Raw genomic sequence first — 22,153 nt, 5'->3', positions numbered from 1 at the left:
CGTGGCCCCCATCCCGCTGGCCCAGTGCCCAGGAGAGCTCTTTTCCATCTCCAGCAGGCCACCTGCCCTTGTCTCACAGTCACCCTTTGTTAGGTCTCCGCTCCCAAGGGCATCTTATCTTCCTAAACAGGTTGTAATCTCCCCGAGTCACGGACCCGCTTGCTCTTGCCAACCTGGAGTGAACAAGCCCTTTAGCTGAGAGGACAGAGGCAGCAGTGAGGGATCCACAGTTCACACGCCGCCTGGCCCAGGGCTGCAGCCCTGCCTGGCTCCCTCCTGCCAGGGCCTGAAGGGTCTTCAGCTCCCTGCCCTCAGCAACACCCCCCTGCAGCCAACCTCTGACCCCATCACCTGCCTCTCCCCTTCAACCCTCTGCTCTGGGCTCCTCCATCCCGTCCCCCACAGATGCTTCTGTGACAGAAATGTCCTCTCCCGGCCCCCTTCTCTTCCTGCTGGAAGCTCTTCCCCAAAACCTCTGCAGGAATCTTCCTCTAGAAGAACGTCGCCTCCTCCAAAGCTATGCTCGCGGCGCCCTGTGTTGCTCTGTGTGGCCCTTACTGCCCTGAACCTGTCGTGGGGCCCCTCCCCTCCCTCTATCCTGAGCTCCTTGAGAGCAGTGTCTGGTCTCAACCAAGAGGGAACTGGGGCTCTGAGAGGGGCAGTGACTTGCTCAAGGTCACACAGGCAAGGGGAGGCCAGACTGGAAGAGCCAGGTGGGCTTGGCTCCGGAAGCCCACGTAACTCCAGCCCCCAGGGCTGCCAGGTCTCCACCCAAGCTGTGAAATGCATGACTCACTGGCCAGCTGACAAAGCTGGACATCCTGCTTGTGTGTGGGCGTCCAGCACGGACAGTGTGGGCACCGTCCCGACGGGGCCCGAAGTGCAGGGCCAGAGAAAGCGGAGCTCGAATCCAGAACACAGGAAACGCAGCCGGAGCTTAGGTGTGTTTATTCCTGTACAAATCATTACAAAACCAAGTCTAGGGTAGTCGCCGGCCCCCACTCCTTGCCCCAGTGTGCAATGGCTCACTGCGGGTCTCCGTCTCCTCCACCTGACTCGACCCATTGCACAGCCTCCTCCAGTCTTCTCTTCAAGACTCCAGAAGAGCAGGGATTAAACCCACCCCACTGAAGTCCAGCAATAAAGTGCCTGATGGAGAGAGAGGGGACAGAACACAGGCAACAGCTCCCAGCCCCCTAGGGCCTTCCCAGGCCCAGCCGGGGGAGACCCTTGGACTACTCCAGCAGCTGTAGACAAAGGGGCTGCAGGAAACCTCAGTTGGGCTGGGATCCCCCCTCTCTCAGCCCCAAGGGCTCCTCCAACAGGTGGAAAACCTCACTGCTGGATGGCAGAAAAGGGGGCCTGGCTCTTTAAGAGCCACGCTAATGGCAGCTGGGTGGAAGGGCTAGGAAAACAGCTGAAGGCTTGTCCCTTCTTTTCAGAGTTCCCCAAAGCCTGGGAGAGTTTGCGCAAAAACATCCTCAAGTTCCCAGGAGGAGGTGGGGAAGGGAACCCCAGACTCTCAGAGAACTGAGCCCCCCGGCAAGGGGTGGTGGCTGGTGAGGTCCAATCTTGACAGAGGACAGACCCAAGGTGGTCGTTGGAGGAGGTGGGAGGGTTCTCAGACTCTAGAACCTGACACAGGCAGAAGGATGCCCAGAGAGGGGGCAAGGGGTCTGTCCAAGGCCACTCACGGCAGAGCCAAGACCCGGACACCTGCCTCCCACGCCTGGAACCCCCCGAATCCCACAGATGCCCCTGCCTGGGCTCCAGACAGCTTCCACCGCCACACAACCTCTTTCTGGCTCTGGGGAGTGAGGGGACGACACGAGTTCCCAGCTCCTTGGGACAGGACCCCACTGCCCCAACCAATAGGAAGTGACTTAGAGTCCATCCTGAGACTCTGAACAAAGGCCTCATGGGAAACGACACGACATTAGCCTCGGATTACTCAGAAATACCCTGACTGACTATGCTCAGACCCTGACTGGACAAGAAATACCCTCGACACCCGATTAACCACATAGAAGCCCAAATCCCTGATTGGCCAAGAGATACCCCCAGGCCCTGAACGGCTGGAGATTATATCCTCTTCAAGGCCGGAATGGCCAGAAGACACTCTGACCAGCCTTGATTAGCCAGACGATGGCCCTTGGTCGAGCGGCTGGGCGGAGACCCACTTCTCCTGTGTCCCTTGTGAGAGTCCCACAGGCAGGGTGGCCTAGGTCCAGGAGGGGTGGGAGAAGGTGATTCCGTACAGCTGCGCCCAGGACGAGAAGACCCTCTTTTCCGTGATGAAGCGGTGGTGGTTGCCCTTGCGGCTGTGCTCATTCTGGATGTAGGTGACACACTCGTCCGGCCCCTTGGGCTCATAGTAGTGGTAGGGCATGCGCTGCAGGCGGGGCCGCTGGCTGGGGCAGAGCAGATGGGGCCATAAGGGCAAGGTGGGCACCAGCAGGACCCTGCCCTTTCCAGCCCCTGACCTGCTATAGGGCCTCAGTGGGGGAAATCCCTGCCCCTCCCTGGGCCTCAGTTTCCCCATCTGTGAAATGGGTGTAGGATGGACTAGGTGTGTGACTCTCAAACTTTTTTTTCCTTTTTTTTTTTTTTTCTTTAAAATGCAGTGGAAACTTTTCCTTTCCCCAAGAGGGTGGCAATATGGGGTAATGGTAAGGACTGTGGGCTCTGGAGCCTGGCCCCCACCCCTTACTGTTCGTGGGAACTGAGGGCACTCACAAAACGTCCTGCTCAGTTTTTCTATCTATGAAATGAGAAGAATAGTGCACTTATCCCTTAGGGTCACTATAAGGAGTAAATGAGATAATAAAAAGCCATGCTTGGTACACGGTCAGCACTTGGTAAAAAACAGCTGTCCCCTGCTGGGCTTTTCATATAGTAATAACGAAAATGGTTATTATCAATATACAAATTCTGGACTCTGGCTAAGCTTGGGATTGAGGCTCCTGGGGTGGCTCTAAAGAGCCTAGATCTCGGCAGAGCAGTTTGAATTCTATAAAATAGAGGCCCTTGAAGGCACCCCAGCCAAGGTTTCTGGGACCCCAGCTCCACCCTGCGGCCAATGGCTGGGCATCGCCCTGGGGGTGCTCACCTGCAGTAGTCGGGGGGGACCATGCCATAGACGTGCACATGGTCACACAACTCCACCGCAATCACCATGGTGAACCAGCCTGTGCTCAACCACGAGTGGGACTTTTCCCTGGGGGCAGAGAGGGGTCACGATGAGGGGGCATGCAGGCAGGGAGGAAGGGTCAACCCACACAGGGTTTTCCAGAACTCCCCCCACCCACTCATGGGGCCTTCCCCCCACTTCAGTCACCCCCTGTCCAGCCCTGCTGTGGCAGCACGGGCAAGCTGGCAGAGGGCAAGCTGTCTGGACAGAGATGAGGGGTGTGGGGTCTGCTCCTTTGAGGGAAGGAATAGGAACACAGCATGCTGGGAATTAACTCCTGGGGAGACTGGTCACACCTGGGCAGGCTGGGAATAACCATGATCACAGAGCATGGTAGGTAGAAGCAGTTATGTACATGCTAGGAGAAAACTCCTAAGGGGAGACTAAACAGAGAAGGTGATGCCGGAAGTGACCACAAGTTCAGAGCAAGGCATGGAAAAAGTAACCAAGAACCTCAGGCTGTGTGCCCACTACAGCAGTCGCTAGCCACGTGCGGGCACACGTGAACACTTGACATGTGGTTAAGATGTGCAGTCAGTGTAAAATACACACTTGATTCCTTAGATGGTATGAAAAGAAGAATGTAGAATATGTCACTGATCGTTTTTGATACTGATTACATGTTGAACTGAAAATATTTTGGATATATTTGATTGAGCGTGGTTGTTTGAAAAGTTTAAAAGAAAATAAACCTCTCACAAGACTGACAAAGAAGGGAGAAAAGACACAAATTACCAATATCAAGAATAAAAAAAGAGGATATCATCATAGACCCTGAAGACATTAAAAGAATAATAAGAAAACCGCAAAAAAAGACATACATGAATTTGACAATTTAGATGAAATGAGCCAATTCCTTGAAAACCACAAACTACCAAAACTCACTCAAGGTGAAATAGATAACCTGAATATCCTATAACTCTTAAAGAAATTGAATTCATAGTTTAAAATCTTCTGAAAAAGAACTCTCCAGGCCAACAGTTTCACTGGTGAATTCTACCAAACATTTAAAGAAGAAATAAAACCAATTCTACACAATCTCTTCCAGAAAATAGAAGAGAAAATATTTCCAATTCACTTTCTGAGGCCAACATTACCATGATACCAAAACCAGGCAAAGACATACAAAATAAACTACAGACCAGTATCTCTCATGAACATAGATACAAAAATCTCAACAAAATACTGCAAATCATGTCTAGCAATATATAAAAAGAATAAGACACCCACAACCAAGTGGAGTTTATTCCAGAATGCAAAGCTGATTCAACATACAAAAATCAATCAATATAATCCATCAGATTAATAATCTTAAGAAAAACCATGTGAGACAATTCTCCAGCCTGTGGAAGGAAAACCACATTCACAGAAAGACAGCCAAAATGAAAAGGCAGAGGACTTTGTACCAGATGAAGGAACAAGATAAAATCCCAGAAAAACAACTAAATGAAGTGGAGATAGGCAACTTTCCAGCAAAAGAATTCAGAATAATGGTAGTGAAGATGATCCACTACCTCGGAAAAAGAATGGAGGCAAAGATCGAGAAGATGCAAGAAACGTTTAACAAAGACCTAGAAGAATTAAAGAACGAACACCTAGAAGAATTAAAGAACAAACAAACAGAGATGAACAATACAATAACTGAAATGAAAAATACACTAGAAGGAATCAATAGCAGAATAACTGAGGCGGAAGAACGGATAAGTGACCTGGAAAACAGAATGGTGGAATTCACTGCCACGGAACAGAATAAAGAAAAAAGAATGAAAAGAAATGAAGACAGCCTAAGAGACCTCTGGGACAACATTAAACGCAACAACGTTCGCATTATAGGGGTCCCAGAAGGAGAAGAGAGAGAGAAAGGACCCAAGAAAATATTTGAAGAGATTATAGTCAAAAACTTCCTTAACATGGGAAAGGAAATAGCCACCCAAGTCTAGGAAGCGCAGGGAGTCCCAAGCAGGATAAACCCAAGGAGAAACACGCTGAGACACATAGTAATCAAATTGACAAAAATTAAAGACAAAGAAAAATTATTGAAAGCAACAAGGGAAAAATGACAACATACGAGGGAACTCCCATAAGGTTAACAGCTGATTTCTCATCAGAAACTATACAAGCCAGAAGGGGGTGGCACGATATATTTAAAGTGATGAAAGGGAAGAACCTACAACCAAGATTACTCTACCAGGCAAGGATCTCATTCAGATTCGATGGAGAAATCAAAAGCTTTACAGACAAGCAAAAGCTAAGAGAATTCAGCACCACCAAACCAGCTCTACAACAAATGCTAAAGGAACTTCTCTAAGTGGGAAACACAAGAGAAGAAAAGGACCTACAAAAACAAACCCATAACAATTAAGAAAATGGTAATAGGAACATACATATCTATAATTACCTTAGACGTGAATGGATTAAATGCTCCAACCAAAAGACACAGGCTCACTGAATGGATACAAAAACAAGACCCATACATATACTGTCTACAAGAGACCCACTTCAGACCTAGGGACACATACAGACTGAAAGTGAGGGGATGGAAAAAGATATTCCATGCAAATGGAAATCAAAAGAAAGCTGGAGTAGCAATACTAATATCAGATAAAATAGACTTTAAAATAAAGAATGTTACAAGAGACAAGGAAGGACACTATATAATGATCAAGGGCTCAATCCAAGAAGAAGATATAATAATTATAAATATATATGCACCCAGCATAGGAGCACCTCAATACATAAGGCAACTGCTAACAGCTATAAAAGAGGAAATCGACAGTAACACAATAATAGTGGGGGACTTTTAACACCTCACTTACACCAATGGACAGATCATCCAAAATGAAAATAAATAAGGAAACAGAAGCTTTAAATGACACAATAGACCAGATAGATTTAATTGATATTTATAGGCCATTCCAACCAAAAACAACAGATTACACTTTCTTCTCAAGTGCCCATGGAAGATTCTCCAGGATAAATCACATCTTGGGTCACAAATCAAGCCTCAGTAAATTTAAGAAAATTGAAATCATATCAAGCATCTTTTCTAACCACAACGCTATGAGATTAGAAACCAATTACAGGGAAAAAAACGTAAAAAACACAAACACATGGAGGCTAAACAATATGTTATTAAATAACCAAGAGATCGCTGAAGAAATCAAAGAGGAAATCAAAAAATACCTAGAGACAAATTACAATGAAAACATGATGATCGAAAACCTATGGGATGCAGCAAAAGCAGTTCTAAGAGGGAAGTTTATAGTGATACAAGCCTACCTCAAGAAACAAGAAAAACCTCAAATAAACAATCTAAACTTACACCTAAAGGAACTAGAGAAAGAAGAACAAACAAAACCCAAAGTTAGTAGAAGGAAAGAAATAATAAAGATCAGAGCAGAAATAAATGAAATAGAAACAAGGAAAACAGTAGCAAAGATCAATAAAACTAAAAGCTGGTTCTCTGAGAGGATAAACAAAATTGATAAACCTTTAGCCAGACTCATCAAGAAAAAGAGGCAGAGGACTCAAATCAATAAAGTTAGAAATGAAAAAGGAGAAGTTACAACAGACACCGCAGAAATACAAGGCATCCTAAGAGACTACTACAAGCAACTCTGTGCTAATGAAATGGACAACCTGGAAGAAATGGACAAATTCTTAGAAATGCACAACCTGCCAAGACTGAACCGGGAAGAAATAGAAAATATGAACAGACCAATCACAAGTAATGAAATTGAAACTGTGATTAAAAATCTTCCATCAAACAAAAGTCCAGGACCAGATGGCTTCACAGGTGAATTCTATCAAACATTTACAGAAGAGCTAACACCCATCCTTCTCAAAGTCTTCCAAAATACTGCAGAGGAAGGAACACTCCCAAACTCATTCTATGAGGCCACCATCACCCTGATACCAAAACCAGACAAAGATGCTACAAAAAAAGGAAATTACAGACCAATATCACTGATGAATATATGTGCAAAAATCCTCAACAAAATACTGGCAAACAGAATCCAACGACACATTAAAAGGATCATACACCATGATCAAGTGGGATTTATCCCAGGGATGCAAGGATTCTTCAATATATGCAAATCAATCAATGTGATGCACCATATTAACAAATGAAGAATACAAACCATATGATCATCTCAATAGATGCAGAAAAAGCTTTTGACAAAATTCAACACCCATTTATGATAAAAACTCTCCAGAAGGTGGGCATAGAGGGAATCTACCTCAACATAATAAAGGCCATAGACGACAAACCCACAGCAAACATCATCCTCAATGGTGAAAAACTGAAAGCATTTCCTCTAAGATCAGGAACGAGACAAGGATGTCCACTCTCACCACTATGATTCAACATAGTTTTGGAAGTCCTAGCCACGGCAATCAGAGAAGAAAAAGAAATACAAATCGGAAAAGAAGAAGTAAAACTGTCACTGTTTGCAAACGACATGATACTATACATAGAGAATCCTAAAAATGCCACGAGAAATCTACTAGAGCTAATCAATGAATTTGGTAAAGTTGCAGGATACAAAATTAATACACAGAAATCTCTTGCATTCCTATACATTAACAACAAAAGATCAGAAAGAGAAATTAAGAAAACAATCCCATTCACCACTGCAACAAAAAGAATAAATACTAGGAATAAACCTACCTAAGGAGGTAAAAGACCTGTACTCAGAAAACTATAAGATTCTGATGAAAGAAATCAGAGATAATACAAACAGATGGAGAGATATACCATGTTCTTGGATTGGAAGAATCAATATTGTGAAAATGACTATACTACCCAAAGCAATCTACAGATTCAATGCAATCCCTATCAAATTACCAGTGCATTTTTTACTGAACTAGAACAAAAAAATCTTAAAATTTGTATGGAGACACAAAAGACCCCGAATAGCCAAAGCAGTCTTGAGGGAAAAAAACGGAGCTAGAGGAATCAGACTCTCTGACTTCAGACTATACTACAAAGCTACAGTAATCCAGACAATATGGCACTGGCACAAAACGAGAAATATAGATCAGTGGAACAGGACAGAAAGCTCAGAGATAAACCCACGCACATATGGTCACCTTATCTTTCATAAAGGAGGCAAGCATATACAATGGAGAAAAGACAGCCTCTTCAATAAGTGGTGCTGGGAAAACTGGACAGCTACACGTAAAAGAATGAAATTAGAACACTACCTAACACCATACACAAAAATAAACTCAAAATGGATTAGAGACCTAAATGTAAGACCGGACACTATAAAACTCTTAGAAGAAAACATAGGAAGAACACTTTTTGTCATAAATCACAGCAAGATCTTTTTTGATCCACCTCCTAGAGTAATGGAAATAAAAACAAAAATAAACAAGTGGGACCTAATGAAACGTAAAAGCTTTTGCAAAGCAAAGGAAACTATAATCAAGATGAAAAGACAACCCTCAGAATGGGAGAAAATATTTGCAAACGAATCAACAGACAAAGGATTAATCTCCAAAGTATATAAACAGCTCATGCAGCTCAATATTAAAAAACAAACAACCCCATCAAAAAATGGGCAGAAGACCTAAATAGACATTTCTCCAAAGAAGACATACAGATGGCCAAGAAGCACATGAAAAGCTGTTCAACATCACTAATTATTAGAGAAATGCAAATCAAAACTACAATGAGGTATCACCTCAACACCAGTTAGAATGGGCTTCATCAGAAAATCTACAAACAACAAATGCTGAAGAGGGTGTGGAGAAAACGGAACCCTCTTGCACTGTTGGTGGGAATGTAAATTGATACAGCCACTATGGGGAACAGTATGGAGGTTCCTTAAAAAACTAAAAATAGAATTACCATATGACCCAGCAACCCCACTACTGGGCATATACCCAGAGAAAACCATAATTCAAAAAGCCACATGCACCCCAATGTTCATAGCAACACTATTTACAATAGCCAGGTCATGGAAGCAACCTAAATGCTCATCAACAGACAAATGGATAAAGAAGATGTGGTACATACAATGGAATATTACTCAGCCATATAAAGGAATGAAATTGGGTCATTTGTAGAGATGTGCATGGATCTAGAGACTGTCATACAGAGTGAAGTAAGTCAGACAGAGAAAAACAAATATCGTATATTAATGCATATATGTAGAACCTAGAAAAATGGTACAGATGAACCAGTTTGCAGGGCAGAAATAGAGACACAGATGTACAGAACAAACATATGGACACCAAAGGGGGAAAGCGGCAGGAGTGGTGGGATGAACTGGGAGATTGGGATTGACATATATACACTAATATGTATAAAATATATAACTAATAAGAACCTGCTGTATAAAAAATAAAATTCAAAAAGAAAAACCATGCAATATCAATTGATGCAGAAAAACATTTGATAAATTCAATATCCAGGAATGATTAAAAAAAACTCTTAGCAAACCAGTGAGAGAAGGGAACTTCCTCAACCTAATAACTTCCTCAACCCATAGCTTCAAAAACCTACAGCCAACATCATATTCAATGATGAAAGACTAAACACTTTCGCCCTAAGCCTGAAACCAAGGCAAGGATGTCTACTCTCACCACTTCCAATACAATTCAATGTTATACTGAAAGTACTAGCCAGTGCAATAAGGCAAGAAAAAGAAATGAGGGCATGTAGATTGGAAAGGAAAAAATAACTGTCCTTATTTGCATGTCCTTACATCATGATCATTTGCACAGAAAATCCCAAAGAATCTACAAAAGTCTCCCAGAACCAATAAGTAAGTTTAGTAGGATTACAGGATATAAGGTCAACACACAAAAATCTATCATATTTCTATATACTAGCAATGAATAATGGGAAACCAAAAAAAATTTTTTTTAATGCTATTTACAATATCTCCAAAAATTTTTAAATATTTAGATATAAATAAAACAAAATACTTACAGCATCTATATGTTGGACATATTGAGTTAAGTAAAAATATATTGAATTTAATTTCACCTGTTTCTTTTTACTTTTTAAATGTGGCTACTATAAAAATTTTAATTACGTGTGTGGCTTGCATGATGTTTCTATTGGATAGCACTGGCTTAGCTTTTCTAGGGAGATTAGTCAGAGAAGGGCATACTGAGGGTGATGTAGCCTTAGAATAGAGCATGCTGAGAACAACAGTGTGCTTAAAGTAAGATGTGCTGGGTATGGTCAACACTTTCCATGAGGCATGCTATGGGGCAGCTCTCCTAGAAAGATGCTAGGAGTGACTGTGCAACCTTAGAGTAGAGCATGCTGGGAGCCCTAGTCTCTCAGAGCCATTCACGCATCCCGGGGGAGACGAGGCCATGCAGAGCGTGTTGGAAATGACTCATGCTAAGAGCTGGACATGAAGCCAACTCCCCTAGGAAACCTGACCACAAGGTGGCAAGAAGTGACCACACCCTCACAGCAGTGCATGCTGGGAGCAAAAGGCCCTCTGGGCGGAGCGTGCTGAGAGGGAGCACAGGACTGGCCAGAGGGAGCGGGCAGGAGGTTGGTACCTGTCCTTGCCTGTCTCACTCCGGAAGAGGTCATCAAACTGGCGCATGCGGCCAAGAGAGACGGCGTAAGCCTCCATATTGGGGAACGCCAGGCCTGCCCGCTGGATGACGCGCACGAGGCTGCCCTGGGGCTTCTGCATCTTGTTTGGGGGACCCCAGAAGATGAACACGGTTTCAGGGGTCCGGTTGACGAACTCCTGGGGCCTCCGCAGCACACGGAATACGCTGGAATGGGCCACTACGCGAAAGGTGGTCTTGTTGCCCACGTCGGCTGAGTAGCCCGTGGTGGGTGCGTCATTCATGCGGATTGTGCACTCGGCCCGCTCGATCTCAGGGCCCAGCTTGGTGCCCAGCAGGTGGCTGGAGCTGGTGACAATCACACACTGGTGGCACCGGGAGGGCAGAGTCTGGGGGGGTAAGGAAAGCCAACACTGTTATGACCACTCAGTGCCAGGCACTGTGCTCCGTACATCCAGGCCTCCAGGAAGCAGGAATTATGATGTTCATTTTAAAGACAGGAAGACTGAGGCCCATTTATGCAACATTCAACAAATCTTTATAGCAAGCTGGCTAATGGCCAAGTACAAGGGACAGAACAATGAACAAAAGAGACCCCACTCCTGGCTTCAAGAAGCTCACGGTTGGGGAGACACGGTGTACAAGTAAACGATAAAATAATGCCAGGTGGTAAGTTAAACACGCTGGGAAGGAAATAAAATGGGGGCAGGGGATCAAGAGTGGCAGGAGTGAGAGCTGCCCTAGAAAAGTCACCTGGGGAGGCCTCTCTGAGCTGACACCTGAAGGATGAAAAGGAACCATGCAGGGGAAAGTATTCAAGCAGGAGAAACAGCAAGACCAGAGGCTCTGATGTGGGATGACCATGGTGTGTTGAGAAGCAAAAGAAGGCTGCTCAGTGGGGGCAGAGTTAAGGAACAAAAGAACAGAACAGCCATGCAGGGATGTCCCCAAAGTCATACAGCAGAGGAGTGCAGGGCTAGGATTTGAACCCAGGTCTGTATGGCCACAGAGCCCCAGGACCAACACACTGTATGCAAAGACCCCGAGAGATTTATGAGGGTTTTAGTGAGGGAGGAGAGAGAGGTAGGCAGGGCCTGGGGAGACTGCCTCCTAGAAGACAGAGTCCATGCTTGAGGCCAATAATTTTCTCCCTGACCCCAGGGAAAACATTAGGGCTCAGAGGACCACAGGGTGAACTCCAGAAACACAACCTGAGTTTCATGGTTACCCAAGGCCAACAGAAGCCCCAGAATGACTGTTGGCCTCTTGACACAGCTGTAGCTCATCAGGCATTGGGGCAATACCCTGGCTCCTCCCCTCCCTTGCTGTGTGGCCTTGGGCAAGTGACTTCACCTCTCTGAGCCTCACAAGGGAGATAACGCTAACCTCACCGGGCTGGTATGAGGATTACTGCTGATCACAGTGTTCAGTGCACAGCAGGCAACTGACAGTGGGCAGCCGTTACTGTTACTGTTGTTGTGTTGTCAAGTACCCTAGTGTCCTACTCCAAAAGCCTATGTAGACTCCCACACAGAGACAGCGATCACGGAAAACCAGAGAGACTTTTCCAAAGGGATTCTGACTCAGGAGACGATAGGATATTAGCACTAAGGCTGGGACCTTGGAGAAAACTGAGGCCCAGAGAGAGACAGGGTACTTGTCTGAGGTCACACAGCCAACAAGGGGCTGAAGGCACTGGACTCGTGGGATTCACCCTTTCCTTTAGGAGGGATGGTGGAAGCAGAGAGAAGAGGTGGAGGAGAAGAAGGAGGTGGGAGCAGCGATGGTGGGCAATGGGGAGGATAAGTCTCCAGGCAGCTCCCAGGGAGCTTCCCAAAGCAGCTGCCCTACCTTGTTGCCGAGAATGGGGATGTAGCCATCGGTGATGCTCCACTTCTTGAGGTTGACGGGCCGGCGGGTACGGCCCCGCAGGGAGCCATAATGAAAGACTTCGTTGGCACTGTTGGAGGTGTAGAGGATGAGGATGGTGATGAGGGCAAAAAGGATCACGAACACCGCTGAGCGCTGCTCCTGGAGAGGGGAGAGGCCAGTGAGGGCCCAGCTGCCCGGCAGGCTCCTTGCCACCTACCACGCCTGCTGATTCCTGCTCTTTATTCCAGACCAGTTCGGGCACTACCTCCCCCAGGAAGGCCTCCTCCAGCCCCCTGAGCACCGCCTATCACTGCACCAATCACGCTGCATTCAAAGAGCCATCCCCCTCAATTAAACCATGAGTTCTGAGGGCTGGGACTGAGTCAGCTTTGCTCCCCCCTGTATCTCAGCTCCCAGGGCTGGGCCCAGAGCACAGAAGGTTCTCAGGCTTTGCTGGATGAGATTGGAAGTGTGGGTCAGAAGGATCCTTCCAGTTGCAGCTGGAAGGATGCTTGGAGACAGGTGGGACGTTCCAACGCGAGGGTCTAGGTCTTCCCCCAAACAGTAACTCTTTATAGATGTTTACCATTCATTTAAACCTGAAGGGAAAGGATCTGGTCAGGAATCAGGATGCATGGGTAGTCAGTACACCAACATATGGCAAAGGGCAGGAAAGTGATATCCGAAGTGTCCACTGGTATTTATTTGCCTGGGGTCTGCAAGGCTAGGTGGGACCCGGGAGTCCTGGCTTCTTGTGCTGAGCCCCCTGGGCTGGTTATTAATGTACTGCTTCTCAGCTCCAGGTTTACTCTTTTTGCCTGCTCTGTGAAAACGGATCTGGGCCCTTTACAGGTTTTTCCTTGCCAGCGAACTGCGTAATAAACTTTGTCAGTAGAGGGCGCTGGAGAGACATGTCAGGAGGAAGGGAGTTTGCTTCCTGGTTCTGGGGGCTTTGGGCCTGGTGCTGGTGCACTTGCTTCTACAGTGCGCATGGCTTCTCCCATGGCCAGCAGCTTCCTCCAGCATCCAGCCTCAGGCAGTTTTGAAGCAGAGTGCCTCTGATTCCTGCTGCGACCACAGCTTCTCCAGAGTTGCGCTCATGTGGCACACTTGACACCAGTAACACCCAAAAAACGTAAGCTTCCCCTCCCCGGAGCAGTTTTATCTGATGCTTGAAGTGTCTCTTGGGAGTTATCTCTTGTGAACAGCCTTCCCTGTAGCCTAGCAGGTGGATTTATGACAACTTCCACAGCACAGCCCCACAGTGAGTTCTCTGCCATCCAGTGGGCCAGAGCTGTACCCTCTCCAGCCCAGCAAGGCCTGGGTCTCAACCCTGGGTGTGGTAGCAGCTCCTTTTCTTTGGGCCGTGCCACACGGCTTTCAGGATCTTAGTTCCCCAACCAGAGATCGAACCTGGGTCCCAGAAGTGGAAGCACCAAGTCCTAACGACTGGAAATTCCCAGTAGCTGCTCCTTATACCTAATATCCCTGTATTCTGTAGCGTTCTAATCCCCTGTTACTCCAATGCCCAATTAAAATTAGTAATTCTTTATATTAAACTTTCTCTATTCAAATTACTGAGTGGTTTCTCTTTCTGGATTGGACCCAGACACACTCAGATCACCCCACCCCCAACCCCCAGGCTCTGCCAAAGCTGTAGTGCAGCTAGGAAAGGGGTGTGCAGGGCCAGGCACATAGTAGGTGCTCAGGAAAGCATAAATGAATGGATCATGGGAACCCTGAAACCCTCAGAGTGATGCTCACAATATCATGTCATTTTTGACTCTGACCACTGCCCCCTCTCCCAACCTCCCGTTCACCTTCACTCCTCACCCCCACCCCCTGCACAGCACTCCACAGTCACCTTCTCGGCCAGCCCTTTACCACAGATGGACCAGTCAAGTCTAGGAGGACAGAGGTGGACCTGGGCCCAGAGAGAGGCAGGAGCTTGCCCAGGCCACACAGATCAGTGGCCACAGCAGGGCTCACACCAGGGTCTCCCAGGCATCAGCAGCTTCTCGGCAGGGAAGAGAGACTTGTAGCGCCTGGGTCTGAGGCAGGTCCAAAGGAGCCCATTTCACGGAGGGAAATAAGAAGCTGAGATGGGGACAAGAAATGAAGGGAGACTTACTTTGTTGCTACTCATCTCTCTCCGGCGTCTGCTGAGGGGCAGGGGCCAGCGTCCTGCAGGTGGCCCAGGGGGCAGGGGTGTGGGGTCACACCTACAAGCCACAGAAAGAGTTATGGCCTGGGTGCCTTCCCCCAAGTCCAGCTGGTCCTAGGCTACACCCTCCCCACCCCTGCCAGCCCTCCTACCCACCCATGACTTCAAGGCTCAGGGCTGTACGCATTTTGCAGGTGGAGACACTGAGGCCCAAAAAGGGCAGGAACCGGCCTGATGTCATACAGCCAGGTGGTGGCAGAGCCCTGCCTCTGTCTCTGCCCGTGCACTCTCCCACTCTGCTCGAAGGCAGCTGGCAGGCCTAAAACTGGCTCCCTTGCTGGGGGGGCCTGCCCCCCACCCAGCAGGAGCCCCATTCACACGCCTACTCTAAACCCTGTCTTATGTTCCTGAGGCCTGGGAATAACATTCCTTGTAGGTCCCCAAACTCCTCTAAACTCATACCCTTCCAGGTCTTGCATAAACTGGCCCCTCTGACTAGGACATCCTCCACAATGTTGTTCACGCCCACTCATCCTCCCAGCCTGAGGTGGGCCAGGAATGTGCCCTGCGTGCCACCTCCCCGCTGAGAGCTCTCTGAGGTCGCAGCTGGCACAGGGCCTCACATTCTCTGCTGTGTCTCCAGAGCCCTGGAGATGGGTGCAGGAGGACTGCTGAATGACTTCATTCTTATCTTTTTTTTCCCCTTTGACTTTGTTCATTAATAAGATCTTGGGGGTTAAGGGCTCAGACTCATCTGTCCAATGGTTATAATCACAGCCCCACCCTGGGGCGCAGTGGGGTCCGGGACCATACAAGCTCAGCTCTGCTCCTCACTCCCCAACGCCCCCCGCCCATCCACGCACGACGCAGCTTCTCTGCAGATCTCAATTTCCCCACCTGTCAAAAGTGAGTAAGTACTTGTGTCCAGCCACCTCCAGCCGATTCGAGGCCAGAAGGCACTAAGGGAAGGAGAGTGCGCAGAGAGAGAAACTGGGGCCCAGGAGCTTCCCAGCTCCGTCCTTCCCTCCAGGGGCCTCCCATCTCCCGCCACTATCTCCGCCCCCTGACCTAGCAGCTGTTTACTCCTACACCGCCACCAGGAATAGCCAGAGAACCCCAGGCTAAAGGAGGTGCCCCCACGCCGCTCCTGATTGGTTGGGTCTTAACTCCGCCCACCACCCAACTCCGCCCACCACCCAACCCCGCCCCCTCTCCTCGGGAGCCCCCTCCTCCCAAACCCAGCTTCAGATTTCTCCGCAGCCAGCCTTCGCCGCCAGCCTTCAAAGCTATGCAGGGAGGCCCCTAGGACACTCATCCGGACTCTCACAGGGTCCAGTCCCTGCGGCACAGATCAGGAAACTGCGGCTCATCAGAAGGGAAGAGCGGCTTGTTCTTAGATTCATAGCCCATTAAGGCAAAAGTCATCCAGATCCCTGGGCAGTCCCCATCTACCCTGACGCCTCTAGCATTCCAGCTGCCTCTCTGAGCTGAGCCTCCCCTCTCACTACCCTTTCCTTTGGATGCCCCAAGCTCCAGACACACTAGAGCACTCCAGTTCCCAGGCCCACCCCCCACTTTCCCACCTTTGCCTGAGCAGTGCCCTCAGCCAGGACCACTGTCCCCCTGGTCAGGCCCATCACAATCCTGCTCTGAGAAGACCATGGTCAGTACAGCAACTCATGTTCAAGTGCGAATCCCGGTTCCACCACTTACTGGCTGAGGGGCCTCGGGCAAGCCATGTGACCTCTCTGAGCCTCAGTTTCCTCATCTGTGAAATGGAATAATAAGAGTAGGTAACTCACAATGTTGTTAGGAGGATTCAAGCAGATGTGGCAACGGAAGCACAGGATTTGAAAGTGCTTGATCAGTGCCAGCAGCTGTGAGTTTTGTGGTTATTCATTGTTCAAGGCCTGCCTCTCCAAGAACTTGCCAGAGAAACACTCCCCTGCCCTCTGATGCATGGCCCAGCAACTTCCCTCTAATATCAATAAATGTGGAGCCCTTGCTAAGCATCACCCACTCACTGAATCTTCCTGGCAATTCTGCACAGCAGGGGCTCTTATCCCCATTTCACAGACGAGGAGACTGAGGTTCAGAGAGGCAAAGTGCCTTGCAGAGCTGTCCAGAGCCTGCTGGGGTGCCTTATTTCCATGCTTGTTTCCAGGGAGCAGCCCAGGGCTGAGCCTGACTGGATCTCTCTCAAGGATCCCCCAGGGCTGGAACTGACCAGAGGCCACTGAGTGCGTTCCCAGCACCTGGCCCAGCACCGGAGAGCAGGACTGTTGGGAGCGACTTGCTCAGGCTAGGGAGGCAGCAGCCCAGAGCTCTGAGCCAGGATCGTGAACTCAGCCCCAAGGTGGGCCGAGCCGGAGGGCTGAAACCGTGAGCTCAGGCTATGGGGCCACACCCTGCCCTCTGTTTGGGGGCTTTGCTTCTCCCAGCTCGGGGAGTCCTCCTGCAGGCTCGGGACGCCCCCACGAGCCGCGTGGGAGGAGAGCTCCCGGGAGAAGGGGGAGGGGGGCTCCTAATTCCAAATAGGGGGCGCCGAAACCGTGGGTGCACCTAGGAGGGGGACGACTCACCCTCTGCGCCCCGCTTGCGCTGAACCCCCCAACTCCAGCACTCCGGGGGGTACGGAGCTCTAGCCTCAGCTGGGAAGAGAAGGGAGGCAGGACGGCGGCAGGGTCCCCGAGCTCTAATGGGGTAGTCAGCGGCAGGAGGCCCCGCTAACACCGCGACAGCCCTTGGGCGCGGGGACCGGGATCTCCAGGCGCGGTTGCCAAGAGTGAGTGGGTCTAGGGGAGCCCCAGGGGCCCCCATATCAATCTCCATCCCCAGCGGCTCCTGGCGGCCCCACCACCACCAGGGGCGCAGGCAGCGCCCCCCTCCCGCTGCCCGCCCCCGCGCGGCGCCAGCTCACCTCCCCCGGGGAGCGCCCGGCTCCCCGCGACCCCCGAGCCCCCTCACATGGCGCCGGGAGCCACGAGCCAGGGTCCGCGCCACTCTGGCCGCCCAGGCCCCGCTGCAGCCCAGGCCCGCCGGGTCCTAGCGCCGCCGCTCGCCGCTCTCCGGTTCAGGCCTGGGAGGCGGGCGGAGCCTTCGGGGGCCGCGGGTGGCCCCGCCCCTGGGCGGTGCAGGCGGGGATGGGTGAGGGGCGGACGAGCCCCGGCCCGGGGCACCCGAGCGCCTCGCTTACTCCTCTGGGCAGCCTGTAGTGACAACGACAATAACAACAGTCTTCCGGAGAACATTTAGTGTGGGTCAGGCCCACTTCTACCTCGCTTTATTGTTACCACGACGGGGATGGGGAAACTGAGTCCCAGAGCACACTGCGCTTGGAATCAGCTGAGTTTCTCCCTGGGCATCCCTACCTCGGGCCTCCAGAGCCCTGCACCCAGTAGTCACCCTGAGTGAACTCAGGGATCCACTCTTGGATTCAAGTTCGACCCTGCCGTCTGCTAGCCGTGCGGCCTTGGCACTTACTTACACTTCCCCTGCTTCCCGGAAATAGGGAGAACAACCTCACAGGGTGTTGTTAGGATTAAAAATGTTACATTACTTCTTATAATAATTGTGGTATTCATTACATCATTTTATGCGATAGTGAAAAATAACTTAAGTAGCCTGGACACCTGGTTAAATGAACAAAGACACAGCCCCGCTAAAATGAATGACGCAGGTCAATAGGCACCGACAGGAAGGGATGTCCAGGATATTACAGGATACGTAATACGTGAAGAAAGCGAGGTTTTAAAATGTACCTCTATAATCACTTTGGAAAACAAAGTTGGAAAATTTTGCATTCTGCTCCTAGGTATATACCCTGGAGAAATTCTTGCAAATGTATGTAACAAAGTTCATAGCAGCAATGCTTGAAATAATACAAAACTGGAAACAACTCATATAGCTATCAAGGAGAATGGAAGTTTTTAATTACATTATGATACGTTCACATGGTGAAATATTATATAGCGGGGGTGGGGGGGAATGACATGGATGAATCTTACAGACATGAGGAGTGAAAAAGCCAGGTCGTGGAAGACAAATGAAACTACACAATATACTGTTTAAGCATACAGCAGGCAGTAGGCCGCCTGTCATAGGACAGGAGATAGTTTTGCCTATCAGACTGATTGAAGTTTTAAAAGCAAAAGTCAAGAGTACAGCAGTCTCTGTGGGGAGGGATGAGGGAGAGGAGAAGAAAGGCAGGGGTGTGCAAGTTATAATAATGAAGGTCTGGTCTTTAAGTGGGACATGTGTTCAAGAGGTTCATTATATGTGTTTTATTTTTACAAGTATAATGCATGCCTTCATTCGGGTGTAACACAGTATTTTTTTTTTTTTTTTTTTTGCGGTACGTGGGCCTCTCACTGTTGTGGTTTCTCCCGTTGCGGATGCGCAGGCTCAACGGCCATGACTCACGGGGCCCAGCCGCTCCGCGGCATGTGGAATCCTCCCAGACCAGGGCACGAACCCGTGTCCCCTGCTTCGGCAGGCAGACTCCCAACCGCTGCGCCACCAGGGAAGCCCTAACACAGTATTTTAAAAGGTGAAAAAAAGAAGAAAGATAAGTCAAATGAAAATAGATACTTTTGCCTATCATAGTGATTAAAGTGTCAACAGTGGTTATTTTTCTAATGATAAGATTATGGGCTGCTGTCTTCTTTTGCCTTAACTGTATTTTCCAAAATTTTTGAGGTAATGGTCAATGTTTTTATATTTAAAAATTTATTTTTAATATAAAAAATGAACTGCATGTATAACATGATTCCTTTTTTTTATACAACTATCTATGCATATATGTTTGCAAATGCACACAAAAGGCTTCTGGGAGAATCCACTCAGGACTACTGGCAGTAGTTTCCCCTGGAGAGTGGATGTGGGGAGAGTGGGGTAGGTGCTATTTTCACTTTCTGCTTCATAAAATTCCAGGTGGTTTGCATTGGACTAATTTGGGAAGTTAATACCACTTTGTTTTTAATTTAAACAAAAGTCAGGGGGCCCCCGAGGTCCAGCCTCCGGGCCATGGAGGCACTGCCCAGCAGGCAGTGCGGGGGGAGTGCAAACAGCCAGGGGTGCATGTAAGGCTTCCTGCCCCGCTGGTGTCCAGCTCCATCCGCTTCCTGAGCCTCAGCCCCATCCTCACCCCAGCCCTCCTCGGCGCCTGACCCACCCTGCTGGCCACGGGACAGAAAACCACGGAGCAGCAGGCCAGGCAGTCAGGCAGGACACCTGATGAACGGAACTGCTGGGAGCTCAGAGAACAGGAGCCCCTTGCCTGAGGTCACAGGCAGGTTAGAGGCGAGGGGTGGAGGCACCCAATCCGCCCCTCGCCCTTCTCCCAGCTCCAGGCCAATGACCTAGACTCCGGAAATAAAAGGGTGCCGCAGCCCAGCTCCTGGACCAAATCCGGACCTGGAGCTCCCCCGTCAGGCCTGCCGTGTCTCTGGGGCCAGGCTTGCTCCAGGAGGCTCTGCTCTAGGGCTAGCTTCCCTTTCCTGGGCCCCAAGAACAAGGGGGACTTCCCTGGCGGTCCAGTCGTTAAGACTCTGCACTTCCACCGCAGGGGGCACAGGTTTGATCCCTGGTCGGGGAACTAAGATCCTCCATGTCTCGCGGCACGGCCAAAATAATAATAATAACAACAGCAAAAACAAGGATACGAAAACCCACACAGCTCCATGTGTGTCGGGTGCTTTCTCCTGTGCTAATAAGCACTTTGCAAACATACCTCGCTGAATCCTTAAAATAACCTATGGGCACTGCTGTTACTCCCACTTTCCAGAGGGAGAAAGTGAGGCACAGAGAGTACAGAGGTGCCCGAGCTGGGATTCCAGCAGACCTGTCTGCTGAATAACTACAAGCCTTTCTGCCCCCTGGAAGCCCCAGGCCTGCCTCACAGGCACGCCAGGGCCTTCACGGACGGCAGGTTGCGGCCAATCCTGGCGCTGCTCCCCGACCCCGCCTGCAGCTGGGCAGCCGTCCCCGGCCCCGGAGTCGCTCCCCCATGGTCTGATGGAGGTGGCCTATGCTTCAGTCCTTCCTGCCCCAGGATGGGGGTCCAGGGTGTGACTCTCCCCTTCTCACCCCTTAGCAATCTTTGCACTGTTAGGATTCTTCCCTTCTATGGGATACTGGAAAAAACCAGGAAGTACCTGGTTCTTCTCAGACAGAGGCTAGAGTGGTCAGGCTGGCCCAGGTGACGCTGGACATGGGTGCCCACCAGTACCTAGGAGAACCAAGGTTCCTGTCCTCTTCTGGCTAGATGAGTTCCTGACCTGGCCCGAAGTTCCTTCTGAGGAGAGGCTCCTTAAGATACCTCCAGGCTATGAGACTCACCCAGCTCCCCCTCTGTCCTCAGGAGGAAGTAGGGGCCGTCCCCAGCAGGCCTGCTGAGGAGACAAAGGAGCCTGGGTGTGACAGGAAAGCAGAGGCCCAACGAGGGGCTGCACACGAAAGTGCCCCAACCCCTGACACACTCCTCAGGGCTGGGAGGAGGCTCCTGTCCCCCAACTCACCTCCCGGAAGCTGCAGGAACTGCAGTGGCAGAGATGGGGGTCCAGAGAGCTGTCAGCAGGCCCAGATCCAGTCACCAGTCATCTTCATCTGCCTGGAGGAAGTAGCTGGTGGATCGTCCCTGCCGGGTCACCACCCCAGAAGGACAATATCTGGGCCAACACAGCAATAAACATCCCACCCACCCAAGGGCAGGGCCAGGACAGAGATGCCTGTGCGCACTACGCCCCAAGGGCTGGGCCAGCATCTCCCAGGCAATGGAACAGGAGGAGGAGGCAACCTGCTGGGAGGGGGTGGAGTTGGAGTCCTAGCAAACCCAGCAGACCCTGGGCCTTGCAGACAGAGGATGACGCGGTGAGCAGACACAGCTGATGGGAGTGGGAAGTCTTCCTGCCCAACCACCACCTCCGAGGAGGGCAGGGCTGGCTGAGCAAGGGTGACCCCGTCGAAGACGGTGGCTCCCACATGTCAAGGGCCAGCGCTGGGGACAGGCACTCGACGGGTGCCATCTCTCCCAGTCTGTGCCAGCCCGTGAGGCAGGGACTACTTCAGCACCTTCTACACACGAGGGAGGCACTAACCTGCCAGGGTCCCGCGGCAGGAAGTAGAGCCAGAACGAGGCCAGGTCTGACTCCAGAGCCCTCCCTCTGGGCCCGGAAGTTCCCCCACCAAGCCCTCTGCCTGCCAGGTTACATTCCCCCCTTACCTCTGCCCAACGCCTACTCACAAACACTTGCCGGCTGCCGGGCCAGCAGCTGTGGCTCAGCTGCCAGCCTGCTCCCTCCCACGGGCGTGCTGCCCCCCAGCCCGGGGCTCTCCTCCCATGCCTGCAGAGGCTTCTGGGCACACCTGGCACCCAG

At 50.0% G+C, this 22,153-nt stretch overlaps 1 protein-coding gene across 9 annotated transcripts; it reads right to left on the bottom strand.

Moving 5' to 3' along the window:
• Window positions 1–931: 931 nt before the first annotated feature.
• Window positions 932–21,476, bottom strand: ST6GALNAC6 (ST6 N-acetylgalactosaminide alpha-2,6-sialyltransferase 6). Of its 9 annotated transcripts, none has more exons than XM_030858568.2 (7): window positions 17,698–17,853; window positions 16,361–16,545; window positions 14,745–14,835; window positions 12,593–12,772; window positions 10,724–11,130; window positions 3,110–3,217; window positions 932–2,407 (listed from the first exon to the last, which is right to left on the bottom strand). In XM_030858568.2, the coding sequence occupies exons 3-7, from the start codon at window positions 14,757–14,759 to the stop codon at window positions 2,083–2,085; spliced, it is 1,035 nt and encodes a 344-aa protein (XP_030714428.1). In that variant the 5' UTR covers window positions 14,760–14,835; window positions 16,361–16,545; window positions 17,698–17,853; the 3' UTR covers window positions 932–2,082. The 9 variants fall into 9 exon arrangements, with proteins under 9 accessions (XP_030714428.1, XP_030714427.1, XP_030714425.1 ...); XM_030858567.2 differs by having other exon boundaries at window positions 16,491–16,545; XM_030858565.3 differs by lacking the exon at window positions 17,698–17,853 and adding an exon at window positions 17,360–17,676 and having other exon boundaries at window positions 16,491–16,545.
• Window positions 21,477–22,153: the final 677 nt, after the last annotated feature.

The sequence above is a fragment of the Globicephala melas genome, chromosome 6 (genome assembly GCF_963455315.2).
Source record: "Globicephala melas chromosome 6, mGloMel1.2, whole genome shotgun sequence".
Taxonomy (NCBI): Eukaryota; Metazoa; Chordata; class Mammalia; order Artiodactyla; family Delphinidae; genus Globicephala; species Globicephala melas.
Note: the sequence above shows the minus strand (reverse complement) of the source record. Positions and strands in the feature narration are given on the sequence as shown.